The following is a 15,798-nucleotide window of genomic DNA, read 5'->3' as shown; positions in this document are numbered from 1 at the left end:
AAAACTGGTCCTTGGTGCTGAAAAGGCTGGGAGGGGGAGGGTGGAAGATGGGTGAAGGGTGGAAGATGGGTGAAGATTGGGTGAAATACATGCTATTCAGGTGACAGGTACAGTAAAAGCCCTGACTTCACCACTATACAATTCATCCATGTAACAAAAAAATCACTTGTACCCCCTAAATCTATTCAAATAAAAAAAAAGAAAAGAAAAAACTATAAAAAGATATGGTGTGACTCATGTTTAGGAACTAAATGTAAAAATGATGTCACTGCACAAGGATTTATTCAACATAGAAAAGAAATTTAAAAGCTTCAGTGTTTTTTTGTTTTTAAATCAAGAGCCATGTAATAAAGAAAAGTGATTAAAAAATAGAAACATCTAAATTTTCAGTGTAACCAAATTTGTTAAACCTGAGAATATGATCACAGAATATGATGTTCTTTAATTATTTTTGTTAGGTCTTTATTTTGACCCTTTCTTGTCCAGCTCTAGTTCCACATATTCTACTACCCACTAAACATTTCTACCTAAAAATCACTCTGAATTTAATACATCTAAAATTGCTGTTATCTTAGTTCCCAAATTATCTTCTCTTTCTGATTCTCCTATATCTGGAAATGGAACCTACATCCATCTCAGAACAGAGGCTCAAATCTCAGAGTAACATCACTTTTTTATTTCCCAAATTATCTTCTCCTTCTCATTCTCCTATATCTGGAAATGGAACCTACATGCATCTCAGAACAAAGGCTCAAATCTCAGAGTAACATCACCTATTTCTCTTGCAGCCAGTATTCAATCAATTTTAAAGTCCTTTCAAATAGTCTTGCCAAGAAAAACATCTGATTACAGCAATCTCCAATTGATTAACCTTTTGTGTCTCCCTATGGAAAAACACCCATATTCTTTCTGTCTTATGGCCTATGGCCAACCACAGCTGTCTCAAATTCTTTCCAGCTTTATAATCCATGCTTCTCCTTAATTCACTCTGATGCAGCTAAATCAATACTTATCAACTAATACATTTTCCTGTCCCTTCATCTCTTCACTTTTACTAGTCTACTCATTTGGAATGACATTATTTCCATTTCATGTTGAACCTTAGCAAATTTTCAAGGCTTATCTCAAATGCCACCATTTCATAAAGACATCCTGATTTTCCTGGCCAAGAAAATTCTTCATTTCCCTGACCCCTCAAGTTATTTATATGACTTTTATGCCCCTTATTATAGTCTACCTCTTTATTTTTGTTTAATTTTTTTCTGTATTAATAAACTGTAAATGTTTTGAGATAAAGAACTATTTCTAAATCATTATTATATGTTTCACAGCCACCTTACACAGAGAGGGTATCAGTTGAATACATAAATATCTGTTGAATTAAGTAAATATCAGTTGAATAAAATATTGGAGAATTAACCTAAGAAAAAATAAGGATATCAAATGTTGGCAATTCTTCTATAATTTATTCATACAGTCAACAAATATTTATTAAGTGTCTAAAATGTTCCAGAGACTGTGCTAGGAGCTCTTGTAATTTCACAAATGAGGATTGTTCCAAAAGTCTGAGAGAAAATAATGAGCCAGGAGCACAGAATCCATCACAATTAATACAACACCATGACAGTAAAAATTTTGACAAATATAAAATGTAAATGTTTACTTGACAGAAAAATAGTGTTTAATTGTATATTCGAATGAAAAACTCAATTTTAAAAAAGAAAGATCCTGGAAAAGTATGCACAAGGGAATTTTATTAACTTGGATTGAAGGTGTGCATTTCTGTCAAGTCCCTCAGGAAAAGAAAACACTAAAATGGCAATTTAAGGTTATGAAACCACAATGGAAAAGATAACATGGGTAGTGATAACAACCATGGAGAGAAGTCAACAAATTTTTGAAATTTGAAACGTGGATGACATGGTGGTTTGGGAACTGATTGAACAAAACATATGAAGCCAAAATCCCACTACCTTTAAAAAGGGATCACCTTAGGAAGAAAGCCCATCTTTCTATCACAACACTGGACAAGCGCAGTCTCAGAGGCAGTAGGAGGAAGCTAAGGTTGGGCTCATGATTAAAAAAACAGTTGTGCTCGTGTCCATATGTGGGGTAATTTAATCCTCAGATTTATTCTGCCCGAGCACAAGTCCAAAGACAAGAAGGTGTGGAACACAAAAGGCTATAGATGCAGAAATAACTGGTAATGGAAGGCAGGGCTGAGATGCCAGTCGTTCACTGAATAAATATTTTATGAAAGTACACTAAGAGCCATCTTCAAATAGCATGTCTAAAACTGAGTTCTACAAATTTCCATCAGAAGCTCCTCCTCACCCCGACCCTTCCCTGTTAACGGCACTCCAGTCGCTCAGACCAAAACCTTGGGAATCAACCTTGACTCCTCTTCCTTTCATATTCCACATCCAATCTAGGGAAGAAATCCTACTTAATCTACCTTTAAAATATATTCAGAATCTAGCCACATCTCACCAATTCCACTGTCACCACCCTGATCAAAACCGTCATCATATCTCACCTGGTTGGCCACAACAGCCTCCTAACTGGATTCCCTGCTTCTGCTCTCACTTCCCTTCATCTGCTTTTAACACAGCAGCCAGAGAGACACCGTTAATAAGTAAGCCACAGCCTGTCACTTCTCTACTCAGATCCTCTAGTGATTTCCTTATCAGTCAGAGTTAAAAGACAAAGGCCTAAATGTCTGGTAGATACTTACATATATGAATCTGAATTTTGGAGTTGGAATCTGGGCTGGAAATACAAATTTGGGACATGACAGCATGCAGATGCATCAATAAGATCAGAGAGATTATTGGAGAAACATGCATAGCTCAAGAGGAAAGGGGGTTCAAGGAATAGACACTGGTGTGTTCCAATATTTGGTGCTCATGGGGATGACAAGGAACAGCAACAAAAGACTGAGTAAAAATAGCCAGAAAATTAGGAGAAAAGACAGATGAGCAGAAAAAAAGGGCTTTAATAAGGTGAATGATCAGTTGTATTAAGTGTTGCTGATTGGTCAAGCCCACTGAAGCCTGGGAAATAACCACTGAACTTAGCAAGAACATGGCCATTGCTGATTTTGGAATTGTTCTAATTTAGTGCTGTGGTCAAAAAGTTAGCTGATTTAAGAAAGAATAAGAGGAAAGGGATTGAAATGCTGAGAAGTGGAGCAGTCACCAGAGGAGATACGAGTCAAGAAAGGAGCTTTTACTCATCATTTTCTCTTTGGAACCTAAGTAAAAAGAGGCATCCAAAAATATAGATTGAATATATCAAGCTTAATATTAAGCAATAGATTCACTCTGAATACATTGACCTATTTAAGTTCATATTTATCATGCAAGGTCTCATTAGGCACTGAGGAAATATTTTCTTTTCCCCTGGAAAAAAGCCAAACTAGAGCAGTTAGATGATGTTTAATTCTCAAAGAACTCAGATGTCCTATGTTTCATGAACATTAATGATCTTCTGGGGCAATTTTCGCCACCGTGCCTAGTTTCTGGTTCAGACACATTGTTGTCATGCTAATCTATCATCTGTCCCAGCAGAGCTTCTAAGCTTTCCAAGCAAAAGATTTGTGAAACCATAGTAAAGCAATTTTTAAGAGTTAAATAGATGAGAGAGCAAGACCAGAGATCAAAACAGCTGCTGCAGACTTCCTGGTTGTATTTAAACCCATGGAATTGAATAAATAATAATAAACTGTTGCCAATCTTTGAGAGATCCATAGTCGTTCTTGTCTGGTTTTCATTGAAAACTGGAAAAACTATTCTCAAAGTGACTGGTAGAGGGATTAAAAACACAAAGCAGAAAAATGACGGCAAGGGAAGGCATGCTATGTAAAAGTACAGACAATAACAAACTAACAGCTAGACTTGCCTCTGACTCATGGAAAAATATGTGAAATCAGGTTATCCAAGCTCAAAAATAGTGAATCACACAACTTAGAATACAGATGTCAGGAAAGCACATGTTTGTTTCTGAGTAAAAATAATAATAGAAGGATATAGAGTTATCCATGTATGAGTCAATCCATTACAACTATTTAAAAGGCAGATTCTGGAATTCTATAATTAAAATAGTAATGAATATAATGTATACCTCAGCTAAATATAAAGAGATTCTACATTTTGTAGTAAACAATAGGTTTCATGCTCTCTTAAGTTTGGGCTTTTTCTGATCATCTCTGATTTATATACCTAAATTAGGTGAGAGCATATACCTTCACAAAAGATTTGTTTTGGTAGAAAATCTAAAATTTGGTATTTACAGAGCACAGCTGGAAAATACAGGCAGAGATCTACTACATAGTTGAAGAACAAAATGTAAATTTTATACAGGTTTTAAATCAAATAAAGGTCTAAAGAGGGAGAACAATCAGGAAACTTAGATTTTAGTTGCAGCTTTGTTATTAATTATATTATTTGGGTTACTTTGGTCACTTCAACAATCTATGCTTTAGATATCTCTGACAAAAATAAATTTGTAATTTGGACTACAAATTTTTAAGTTCAGTGAATTTAGATAACATCAGATTTATATGCATCTCAAATTTAACTTCCGATTTTAAAAAAGTAGACTTATCTCACAAAGGTATATTTTTTAAAAATGCCACTTGCAATAGACACTGTGGTGCACTGCTCAGATCCTCTTTCTTTCCTCCCCCCTCCCAACTTCCAGGATCAAAACACTCAGTCCAGCCACTGAAAGGATTGCCTACTGAGGGCTCACTACTGAGACCCTCCCAAGAATTGCTAACAGAAGAAAGCTTTCTCGCTCATGTCTAAGTGCCTTACCCTGGAAGCATCTCAAATCCAAGCAGTGGTCAATTAGGAGGTACAAAATTTTTGCCCTCTGACTTCAAGATAGGACAACTCTAAACTATCATTTCATATGCAGAGCTTCCGATAACTCTCCTGTGGCCTCTGTTGTGACCATATCACACAGTTCAAGTTCTACCTTGCCTTCTTAGTCCGTCAATCATTATTGGGCATTGTCCTAAGCACACTTCCCAAAAAACCTCCTGCATGCAAAAATGTCTCCCAGTATGTTTCCAAGGAAACCCAACCTGAGAAATCATTCATCTTGAAGCCTAGTAAACCACAAGAGGCAAGTCATCAGTCCCCCAAATGACTGTTTCTAAACCAGATGGCCAGAGCTTAGTCAGTTACTACATAATGCTGAATGAGACAAAAACTTTCAGTTTAATCCATGTCTTGGTCCCTCAGTCACTACCTGAAATGACAGCCATAACAACATCCATTACGGAGAACTTACCATATACCAAGCACCATGCTTAGCATTTGATTATATCTTTTTAATTAATATTCAGAGGAATTCCATAGAGAAGTTGCTTTTATTAACCACATTCTATAAAGAGGTAAACCAACTGATTAAGTATGTTAACTCTCATGTCCACAGTCATAACACTAGTAAGTGGGGCATCCAGGTCTCCAACCCAAGCAGTAGGATTCCAAAATCCATGGTCTATTATTACACAACGCCCTCTGATTTCCATCAATCTTGTCAGCAAACGTGTGCTTGAGGTTCCACCCTGAGAGAAGGCAGTTGCCCCAGCAGAAAACAATCATAGCTTCCTGGAAAAACCCAGCAAATTAAGATGTCTTCCTAGTACAGGAAAGTCAGTGTCATCAATAGGAAATGCTGAAGCACTTTAAGTAATCAAAATTCCAACATTTGGATTCCTAATAAATCAGTGCTCAAAGCTTGGCTTTACTTTGACTGAAACAGTATTTCTAAGCCTTCTCTATTATACTTCGAAGTTGTATTTTCAGTTTTAAAAGCTTAAGAATCTCCATTTTAAAAAAGGAGATAAAACTCAAGCTACTGAATTTGTGATAGTTGTATATTTTATTTAGATTCTTCCTAACACTGGCATAGTGTATGAAGATAAGTATTAGACTTTTTCAAGCAGGAAAATTTATTTGAATTTCACCTCTCCACAACATTAGAAGAGCTTAGTAGTATGGACAATCCAAAGCTATCTATGGCATATTTCTTTTGCAAACACACTTTTATATTTTCATTAAGTCTCTCTCTCTTAAATGGAAATTATTTATTAAATTTATTTTTGTTTTCTGATTCCAACAACACAGATGTCCAAAAATAATAGGAGTATTAGAAATATAAAAGCCCTGACCATGAATGGATGGGGGAGGGCGGGAAAGAGTGCAGAATAGTGAGTAACATGCCTTTCAGGCAGGCAGGTCTGTGTTTGTGTCTCACATCTACCACCAACTAGCTGTGTGACTTTGGCCATGTTATTTAATCTCTCTCAGTCACATTATTTTCGGCATCATATGTAGTTAATAGCACATGTCTCATGGGAATATTGCAAGAATCTAATAAAACAATATTTGCAAAGGCTATGAAAGAACCTCTTAGATACTTCATTAGTAGGTATTATTATCCTTGACAAAAATGGGATACATACTTTTTAGTGGAAATCACCATGTGGGAAATTGCTTTGTTTTACTTCAAAGGAACCCTTAACACAACTATGCAATGAAAATGTTTGAAAGCTTGCATTTTACATGTAAGTCTCAAATAGAAGGAATTGAACAAAGAAGGAAATGGCAGGAAAAGACAGTAAATTAACATAATAACATAATGTAAAACTCAGCTTAGAAATATTTGCTCTACTCAAATTTATTTCTAAGCAGCAGAAAGATTTGCCTATTTTTTCACTTATGAAAAAATAAACTCCCTTGGGGGATAGAATGAATGAGCCAACTAGCAACTCCACAAATCTGGCAAGACTATAAACCATTTCCTCAGCCTACACACAATACATGGTAAACAGATGGCTTGATAAAAATAATTTCCTTTGCCTTAAAATTTCTTTTGGAAGCCAACTATTGTAACAATTTAAAATATCTGTGAGACTTTAAAAAAACAGTTATACTGTACCTTGAACTGAAGCTTAATAAGACATAAGTAAAACATACAAAAAATGATGTTTAAAATATGAGCAAATGTGAATGCATAACCTTACCTTATACAGTCAAGGTCTATTTCAACCTACAGGTTGCTAGGCAAATCTAAGAAATATTGGTAGGATTTGTCAGATAAGCATAGAGTTTAGGAACAAATAATTTTCCTTTGTTGTTAGCCCTGAGAATGGGGGAGGGGAAGTGAAAAATGACCCCCTATTTCAGACCAGATGTAACCCACAAATTGTGTCTACTTGTGTTTGGTGATTCTTCCCCAACTGCCTTTGCCATAGGTACTTTTCCTCCTCTTCTTTTCTGCTAGAGATATATGTGTACCATAACCTCAAATATTAGACTCAGAACCCAACTGGCAGGTCTACTCTGATTAAGAGCCACTTTGGCAGTAAGTATTTCTCCTTTCTTAATCCCTCCAATGTATCCTTTTCTCCAGCTTCACCTTCCAAGTAAGAGTGTGCTAGAAAGAGATGGAAGAAAAGCAGATACATCCATAAAACATTTCTCAAGCTAGGTCTCAAACACTAATTATATATTCGGTGGTTTTCACTCTCTCAACATACATGCATTGGGTTACTGTGTGTGCCAGATACTGTGCTATGATATGAACTCATCTTTGAAAGGGGTCACGAAGCTTATGGTCCAGAAGGAGGACAGGCATTAAGCAAATAGTTTAATGACACTTGTGTTGAAGAGAGTACACAGGATGCTCACAGAGGAAAAGGTCAAGAAAATCTAATAGGGAGGGTCAGTGAAGGCTTCTACAGAGGACATGATACTAAGATGAGAGGTGAAGGATGCGAAGGAGTACCCAGGCAGAGAGAATGTGTGGTGTTTAACGTGTGAATAAGTGGAAGAAATAAATGGAATAAGTGCCTTCCAGGCTGAAGAGACTATGTAAAAACCTAAAAGTAAAAAAGTGAGAAAGTGTTAACTAAATGAGTGAATATAATTTAATGGGATTGTTTATTCAAGAACTTCTCAAAACCATTAGTATATTAATGGGTACTATGGATGTCCAGAAGTGAAATATATTAAGCAACATTTTCCAAACTATTTTAGGCCACAGAAAAATGTCCTTTCTTCCTCCCTCCCTTCTTTTCTTGCTTCCTTCCTTCCTTTCTTTTTCAGGGAACGATGTTTCTTTAAGAGAGCTGAAGAAATGGCCTCCACAACCTGCCTTAGCTACAATTATCTTCTTTCTCCTCTCTGTCATTTTGCTGAGAAATTCTTGTAGAAGCAGAAGGAAGGATGAAAATGTTTTCTTAATTGAAAAAAAGTAAGAAGAAAAACTGTGATGGATATAGATTGCAGACATCCAACCTCTTTGCTTCCATCCCACACACCCTTAAATCTGAATCTTAAGGCTGCAATGGACTCAGAGCCTTAGCACTGAGGGCTCTCTGGGGCACCTTGAGACTCAGGGCCAAGGTGACGGCCTTTGCTGTAGGAGGCTACTCACAGCGAAGCTCCTGGGCCCTGCATATGTAATGGAGCTTCCCTGAAGGGAGGAAAAGCTCTACCGTCTCTTCCCATCAATCCAAATACATATCTTATTTTCCAAAGTAGTCACTAAACCAATATGTGTTCTCCAAGAATAATGTACTGTTGTTCCTATTCCCACATTTGGGATTCCACAGAAAATAAACACTCTTTCATTCACATGACAAAATGTCAAGTACTTGAGGCCATCTTGGTATCATTTTAACTCTTGATCAACTTCTTAGATCTTTATACTGCTATCCTACTTTTCCTTTTGATTCAAATCCAAATACTATTACTTGGAATTGATGCCAGTAAGTATGAAAAAAGAATTCTGAATTTGAATAATCAAGTTCTTTTTCAAAGATCAACATAACATGACAGTATTTAGGAACTCATGGTAACCAAAATAATTTTCATGGAATTCCAAAAAAAAAAAAAAAATTTAACTGGGTAAGCAAAAAATATTTTTAGATGATGTTCATGAGTTTTTCGTTAGAATCCTCAAATGCAGGCCAGCTGAAGGTGGGCTGTTCTCACTGATGTGAGATTGGAATCCCCAGAACACAAGTTAAGAACTCCAACCCCTCAACTGCTCTACTGCCTCCTAAATTCTTCCTTCCCACAGTGGCCTCTGGAACATCCCAGACCCCTTGAGCATTGTAAGATATGCTGGACAACTACTGACTAGCAGAGTGGCTCTCAGGTATCAGTGATTTTGCCCCTCAGAGGATATTTGGCTATGTTTGGAGAAACTTTTGCAAATCACAAGCAGGGGGTATTATTGGCATCTAGTGCTAAAGATACTGCTGAACATCCTATAATGCACAAGACAACATACCAAATCAAAGAATTTCCTGACCCAAAATGTCAATAATGCTGAGGTTGAAAAATCCTGATCTAGTACAATCATCCTTGCAAGCACTCTTGTGAGACAGATAGCTATTTGTAATTTCTGGACTAGTCTTATTGTTAGAAATGTCTTTATTATACTAAATCAAAATTTATTTTCCTAAAACTTTTTACCTATTAGTTTTATCTCTACTCCCTGGCATCCCAAGGGAAAAAAACAATCAAATTCTTTATCTACATGACAGATTTTCAAATGACTGAGACTACTATCATATTCCCAAAGCTTTTCATTTTCTGGTTGAAAAACCAGATGCTCATGTTCTGTACTTGCCTCTCAGAAAAGTACAATTTCAGAATCCAAATTAAAAACAGATATTTTATTACGAAAGTAATTATAATGCAGTTGCCAAGTATCAACCACCAACCATATAACAAAGGTTTTACACATATTACATTATTAAACTAATACTGACAAAATCCCTCCCAGATAAGTATCGTTATACTAGTAGTAGCAGTATTTTGCAGATGATGAAACTGAGTTTAGAGAGGTCAAGAGATGCACTCACAAGCACAGAACTACTAAGTGAGGGAGCTGGAACTTTATTCTAAAGTTCATGCTCTTTGTGTGAATACTTACTACCATTTTATTTCACATTTAATTTGGTTTCCCTTTCTCAACCCTTTCCTACCTCTAGCTCCTCTTCCATTTGTCTATTCCCTACATTCCTTCCTCTCTCTTTTCCTCTGATCTGTGCCTCAAGCCGGTTCCAGGGCTATCACAGCTCTTACCAAACTCTCCTTTTAAGAAGCAGGTCAGGCCACCACGGGAAGCACTTGCTCAAAGCCCTCCAGGTCCTACACCGCTTCCTTTGTATTTCTCCTTTTGCCCTGTGAAAGCGGCCTAGGCAACCTGAAAGAGATTAGATCTAGATGCCTCTACTCAGCATGTACCACCCGTGAAAAATTCTTTCATTTTCTGTTTTGAGACAGCATAAAAGTTTTCCGTGAGAGAATATATACTAAAAAGCAAAGGATCTTCTCTGTTCTTGCTGAAGCTAGTTGATGGGTGCATGGGGGTTCATTTTACTATTCTCTCTACTTTTGTGTATGTTAAAAGATATTTTTTATGGAAAAAAGGCCAAAAAACCCACTCTTCTCTGTACTTGGGATTCAGCAACTGCCTTCTTTTCTTATCCCATATTCTCTATTTAACACTATGGTGAAGAAACAATTTTCAAAATAAAGTCTCAAAACAAGAAAAGGCTAATTTCTGAAATAAATTTCTTATGACCCCAAGATTAGGCCAAACTTCTTAAACTACTTAAAGAAAGACAAACTTACTTGTGTATTTTCTCCCTTTTCAATTCTCCCCCCCCTTTCTTTTTATGTTACAAATTTCATATATATGGAATGTATGGAGGCAGACAAATGGAAACGTGTCTTAGAAGTAAAATACAATTCCGGTGAAAGCCTACATCCAAAGGTTTCTGAATCAGATATATTTGCCAAGCCTCCTGCTCCCTTTCTGTAGGTTGTCTATTCACTCTGTTGATTATTTCCTTTGCTGTGCAGAAGCTTTTTAATTTAAGTTCCATTTATTTATTTTTGTTGTTGCTATATTTGCCCTTGGGGTCTTAGTCATAAATTCTCTGCCTAGGCAGATGACCTCCTGCTGTTCTCATGGAACAAGGGTAATCTTACTAAACCACCTTGTAAGGCACGGGTATCCTAGAAAAGTAATGGACATGACATGGCTACTTGATTCCTAAAAAGAGTTGTGTCCTAAAGGCTCTAAGGTCTAAATTTTATATTCCATGCAGGCAACTAAGGCTTTGCTGTTTCTCATGACAACATATTTCCTCTCTCACTCCAGCCAACCATGATGCAGCACCAGATGAAAGGGTATCTGGACTGCTCTATCATCACAGTTATAAATTAATTCCATCCCCATGGTCGGTCAGTGTTGCCATCTTTCTTGATGAAACAGAATGTTGTTAATTATTTCACTGGATGCCAAACTACTTTTCCTTAGTCATTAGTAAACAAGTTTGCTACATACAAACAGAATGCAAAAAAAAAAAAAAAAAGTTGGAGCAAATGAAGCAAAAATAATTTTTCTCTTTCTAAGAAATGATATTGAATGGATAGTCTCTCTTTTTTTTTTTTCTGATGAGTTGACACTTTCTTTCTGTTTCTTTTGTCTCTTAAATACAGATTTTTCTGGCCTAGCTATCTTCACAAGCATATGTTTTCAAGGGGCAAATTCACACGGAAAAAAAAATCATACTAATTGTTATCATGTATTTATATGTACGTGACCTGACCTTACCTTTGTTCCAGGAACTGTTCTACATGCTTTACTTGTAGTGGTTCACTTAAACCCCATAGTAAATCTATGGTCAGTATTTTTATCCCAATATTGCACTGAAGAACCAAATGTACAAAAAGAAGTAGTAAGTTGCCCAAGGTTGCAGAGTTTTCAACTTGAGTAATACATCCAATTTGAAAGTGACTCCCATTCCCAATACAACCCCTCCCCCAAATCTCAGCACTTTAACACCAGTTATTTTTCTGCCCCCCATAACTTGTTTAATTTTATTTTTCTTAAGCATATATTTAAACATGTGGCTCTTGTTTTCAATTACCTTTGTGAGAAACTGAATAAAATCTAAATACCCTTCATCAATGGGAACATTAAACAAATTAACAGTACTTTCCTACTGTGAAACATTATGTAATCATTAAAAGGAAGGAAGCATATATAAATATAGTAACATTAGAACTTGTGCATAATATATCACTGAGTGAAAGGAGCCAGTTACAGAACGGTATGACCCAGCAAACAAATATCAGACACTCATCTATGTCAAAGTATATAGAAAAATATCTGGAAAGATATATGTCAAACTCTGGAGAAAAGAATTGAGAAGTGGGGGAAATTTTTCAAAAGTATCTTTTAATATTTTATCTTATATTTGTGAATTGTTTGAATTTTTATAATGGGCTCATATTCTTTACCACGCAAAAAATAAAGTTATCAATATGCTAATAGGCTAAACATATTTGATGGTGCTCACTATTTAGCTAGCCACTCACCCTGCATTATTGACTCCATTTTATTTTTCATTTCCTCTCCCACACATAACCTGGGTGCCAATTATAATAGGCTTTATCTTTTCTATAAACACTGCCTGGATTTTCTAATGTTCCCACTTCAACTCATAGTATCTTCTTTTTCCTTAAAGTCAATCTTTCTAAAGAAAAATGTGCACATATTATATATTAAATTTCCATATATACTTCATAACAGAAAAAAGCTAATATTCAAGAAATTTTCTCCATTTTGAATCAATAAGCTCTAGTAATTCTGAATATATTACTTCCTAAATTATGCAAGATGCCGGAAAATAATAAAAAACATAAGTTACAAAGTTTCTGAACAGATAACTATTCTCCTTGTGAAAGGAAGACTTTCTTAAACATTACAGATATTGTGATAGCTTTGAATGATTTTTACGATGAAAGAGGATGCAAAAAAGGAAAAAAAATACATTGCACCTAGAAATTAAAAAAAATCAAGAGACATGTTTCTTACCATTGTGAGGGTAAATGGATGGTTTTCTAATGCAGACACACTGGGACAATGTAGAATAATATACTAAAAAGCAACAAACAGATAATTTTTAAATGACCAAGAAAGAAATTCAACTATTCCAATGATGCTTTGTCTGCAAATTTTCAAAAATTACATAAGGATTAAAGGATATTTTAAAAGTTGCTGACCACTGACTCACCTGGCCAGGTCTTGCTTTAAAATTTTCTTTGATCATTCGGATTTCTATGACATCTGAGGGATGACTTATGACTGATATAATGGTGACTGGCTTACTGCTCCGGATACACCTGTAAAGTCTTTCAGCACAGTACAGGCACAGAGGTCCAGAAATCCAAAGCCAAGTCTGAGGGAGAATTTTTGAAAATATATTTCAAAAAATACTTGTATTTTAGGAAACTATACCCTGCCCAATTGCTTATTTCATACATTACAATACTACCATCTTAATGTGTATTTTAAACAATAAAATATAAAGAAAATGAATAAAAAATGACATATGCTCAGTGTAACACATTCAGATAAAACTAAACTATAAAAATATCAGTTATTAAGTATGAAATGTCCGATTTCCTTAAGTACTAAGTTTGACAGTTAATATCTATGACATTTCACTTTGACATGTCTTGTTTTATTTTTATCGTAAAGGTACATCCTCATTCTTTTGAAGGCACGTTCTGACTTGTGATTATCTTTCAAATTTTTTTAGAACAGTTTTTGTACAACCATAGATAAGTAAAAAAATTCATATTATTTTCAAATATGAGTTCTGTTGTAAAACCAATACAACACAGCTCAAAATACCAACAAAGTGTTTGGAAAGGATGTGACTAATGAACAGTATGTTGATGATTTTAAAAGTTCTGTTCTGCTAATTTTAATCTTAAAAATGAGCCACACGGATGACCTGAGACCAAGGCAGATAATGATAAACTAAAAACTATAGTGGAAGCGAATTCATCTTAACTTACACATAAATTAACAACAAGGTTTGATGTTATTATCCCAACAATATTAGACCATTTAGAACAAATTGACAAGGCAAAGAACCTGGGTAGATGGTTACTACATAAATTAAACAAACATCAAAAGAGAAATCATCTTGAAGCTTGCCCTTCTTTGCTGTCACTACATAAAGGTGAACCATTTCTGTACCGTATTGTTATGTGTGATAAAAAATAGATTCTTTTTGACAATCACAAGTGTTCGGCATAATGACTGGATAAAACATAAAGTGCTGAAACACAATCCAAAAGCAAATATACATCAAAAAAAAGCTAATGGTGCCTGTTCGGTGGTTCAGCACTGGTATTATCCACTACAGCTTCATGAAACTTGGTCAGTCAATTACAGCAGATGTCTACTGCAATGAATTGGATGAAGTGATGAGGATGCTTGCAATTGAACAGCCGAGATTGGTCAATAGATACAGGCCAATCCTCTTACAGGACAACACTCGACCACAAGTCGCACAAACAATGCTGCTCAAACTACAGAAACTGGTCTTAGAAACTCTCTGTCATCCACCATATTCACCAGACCTTACACCAACTGACTACCACTTCAAGAAAAAATATGCAATTCTCAACAAGCTGTGAAAAATGCCTGTCACAATTTCATCACCACTCACTCTCCAGGCTTTTTCACTGCTGTCATAAACAAGCTACTGTTAAGATGACAAAACTGTGTTGATAGTTTAGACACATACTTTGATAAATTGTACTGCTTCTGATTTAAGATGTAATAAACTAAACTTTTGATTTGAAATTGGACATTTCATGTTTAATGACCTAATAAAAAAGAAAGCAATGTCAAAACCCTACCTTCAAACCCATGCCCCAGGTGTAACTACCATTAACAAGCCAGTGTACACTCCTTCATAAATCTTTTTATGCACACAAATATATAAGGTGTATACACAATATCTTTCTTCAAAGAAAGAATAAAGGGAAATTCAAATTTCAGGTAAGGATGATTTTAGGAAAAAAAAGTACCAATCCAATGTTTATTAAAAAAAACCCCAGATTTTTAATGTGCATAATGTGTATGCATAATATACATACATATAATGTATGCATATAATGTTAAATATGTATAACATATATTTTTTTAAATGGGATATGCTAGGCATGTTGTTAACAACTTGCTTTTACAATATATGATTAGAATAGAAGATAACATTTAGAATTTGGAAACCATGACAATTTTGAATGTGTGCTGCATGGATAACCGTGGTCCTAGGATAATTACATACTCTGAGAAGTGTACAATATATTAATATTATCCACATCACTTTGAGGCCTCCAACTAAAACTCATTTTAATGGTCACTTTTTTAATTAAACCTTATTTATATAGTTATTCTAGACCTTCCTTTTTCCATGCAGACAGATCATACCTCTTCTGCATATGGTGACATTTAGCCCAAAACTGTGAAGTGTGCATTGCAGGACAGGTTCTGCAATGTAACAGCCTTGCAACTTTGGGACAGTCACTTACCCTTTGAGCATCAGGTCCCACATATGTAAAATGGGATTCACCATACCTTCCATGCCTGATATTCATCATTATGTGAAACTCAGAAAAGTTCTGATAATTCTAGAGTCCAATAGAAATCTAGAGGATTATTATTAATAATAATGAACGCAAGACTAGCACACTATCCCAAAGTCATTTGCAAATTCATTCTAGCTTTTGACTTCTCTTTCTTCTCTTCTTAAAACAGACATTTGACATTCTACTTGGTATATAGTCCAAGAGCACACTGTTGGACTATTCAAGGTATCACTATTCTACTTTGTATATAGTCCAAGAGTACAGGGTATAATTTGCATGTGGGCAGTTCCCACAGGCACAAGGGAAG

The 15,798-nt window shown here is 35.4% G+C and overlaps 1 protein-coding gene across 5 annotated transcripts in view; it reads right to left on the bottom strand.

The window, feature by feature from the left end:
- The window catches only part of NOX4 (NADPH oxidase 4), a 143,707-nt gene that overhangs the window by 55,603 nt on the left and 72,306 nt on the right, over nt 1-15,798 (bottom strand). For 4 of the 5 annotated variants that reach the window (XM_045557151.1, XM_045557155.1, XM_045557152.1 and 1 more), the window contains 2 exons: nt 13,118-13,282; nt 12,919-12,981 (listed from right to left, as the gene is read on the bottom strand). In XM_045557151.1, the coding sequence (XP_045413107.1) occupies nt 12,919-12,981; nt 13,118-13,282 (228 nt within the window). The remainder of the gene's footprint in view (nt 1-12,918; nt 12,982-13,117; nt 13,283-15,798) is intronic. The other variant, XM_045557153.1, reaches the window with a different exon arrangement.

Source organism: Lemur catta, chromosome 7 (genome assembly GCF_020740605.2).
Source record: "Lemur catta isolate mLemCat1 chromosome 7, mLemCat1.pri, whole genome shotgun sequence".
Lineage (NCBI taxonomy): Eukaryota > Metazoa > Chordata > Mammalia > Primates > Lemuridae > Lemur > Lemur catta.
Note: the sequence above shows the minus strand (reverse complement) of the source record. Positions and strands in the feature narration are given on the sequence as shown.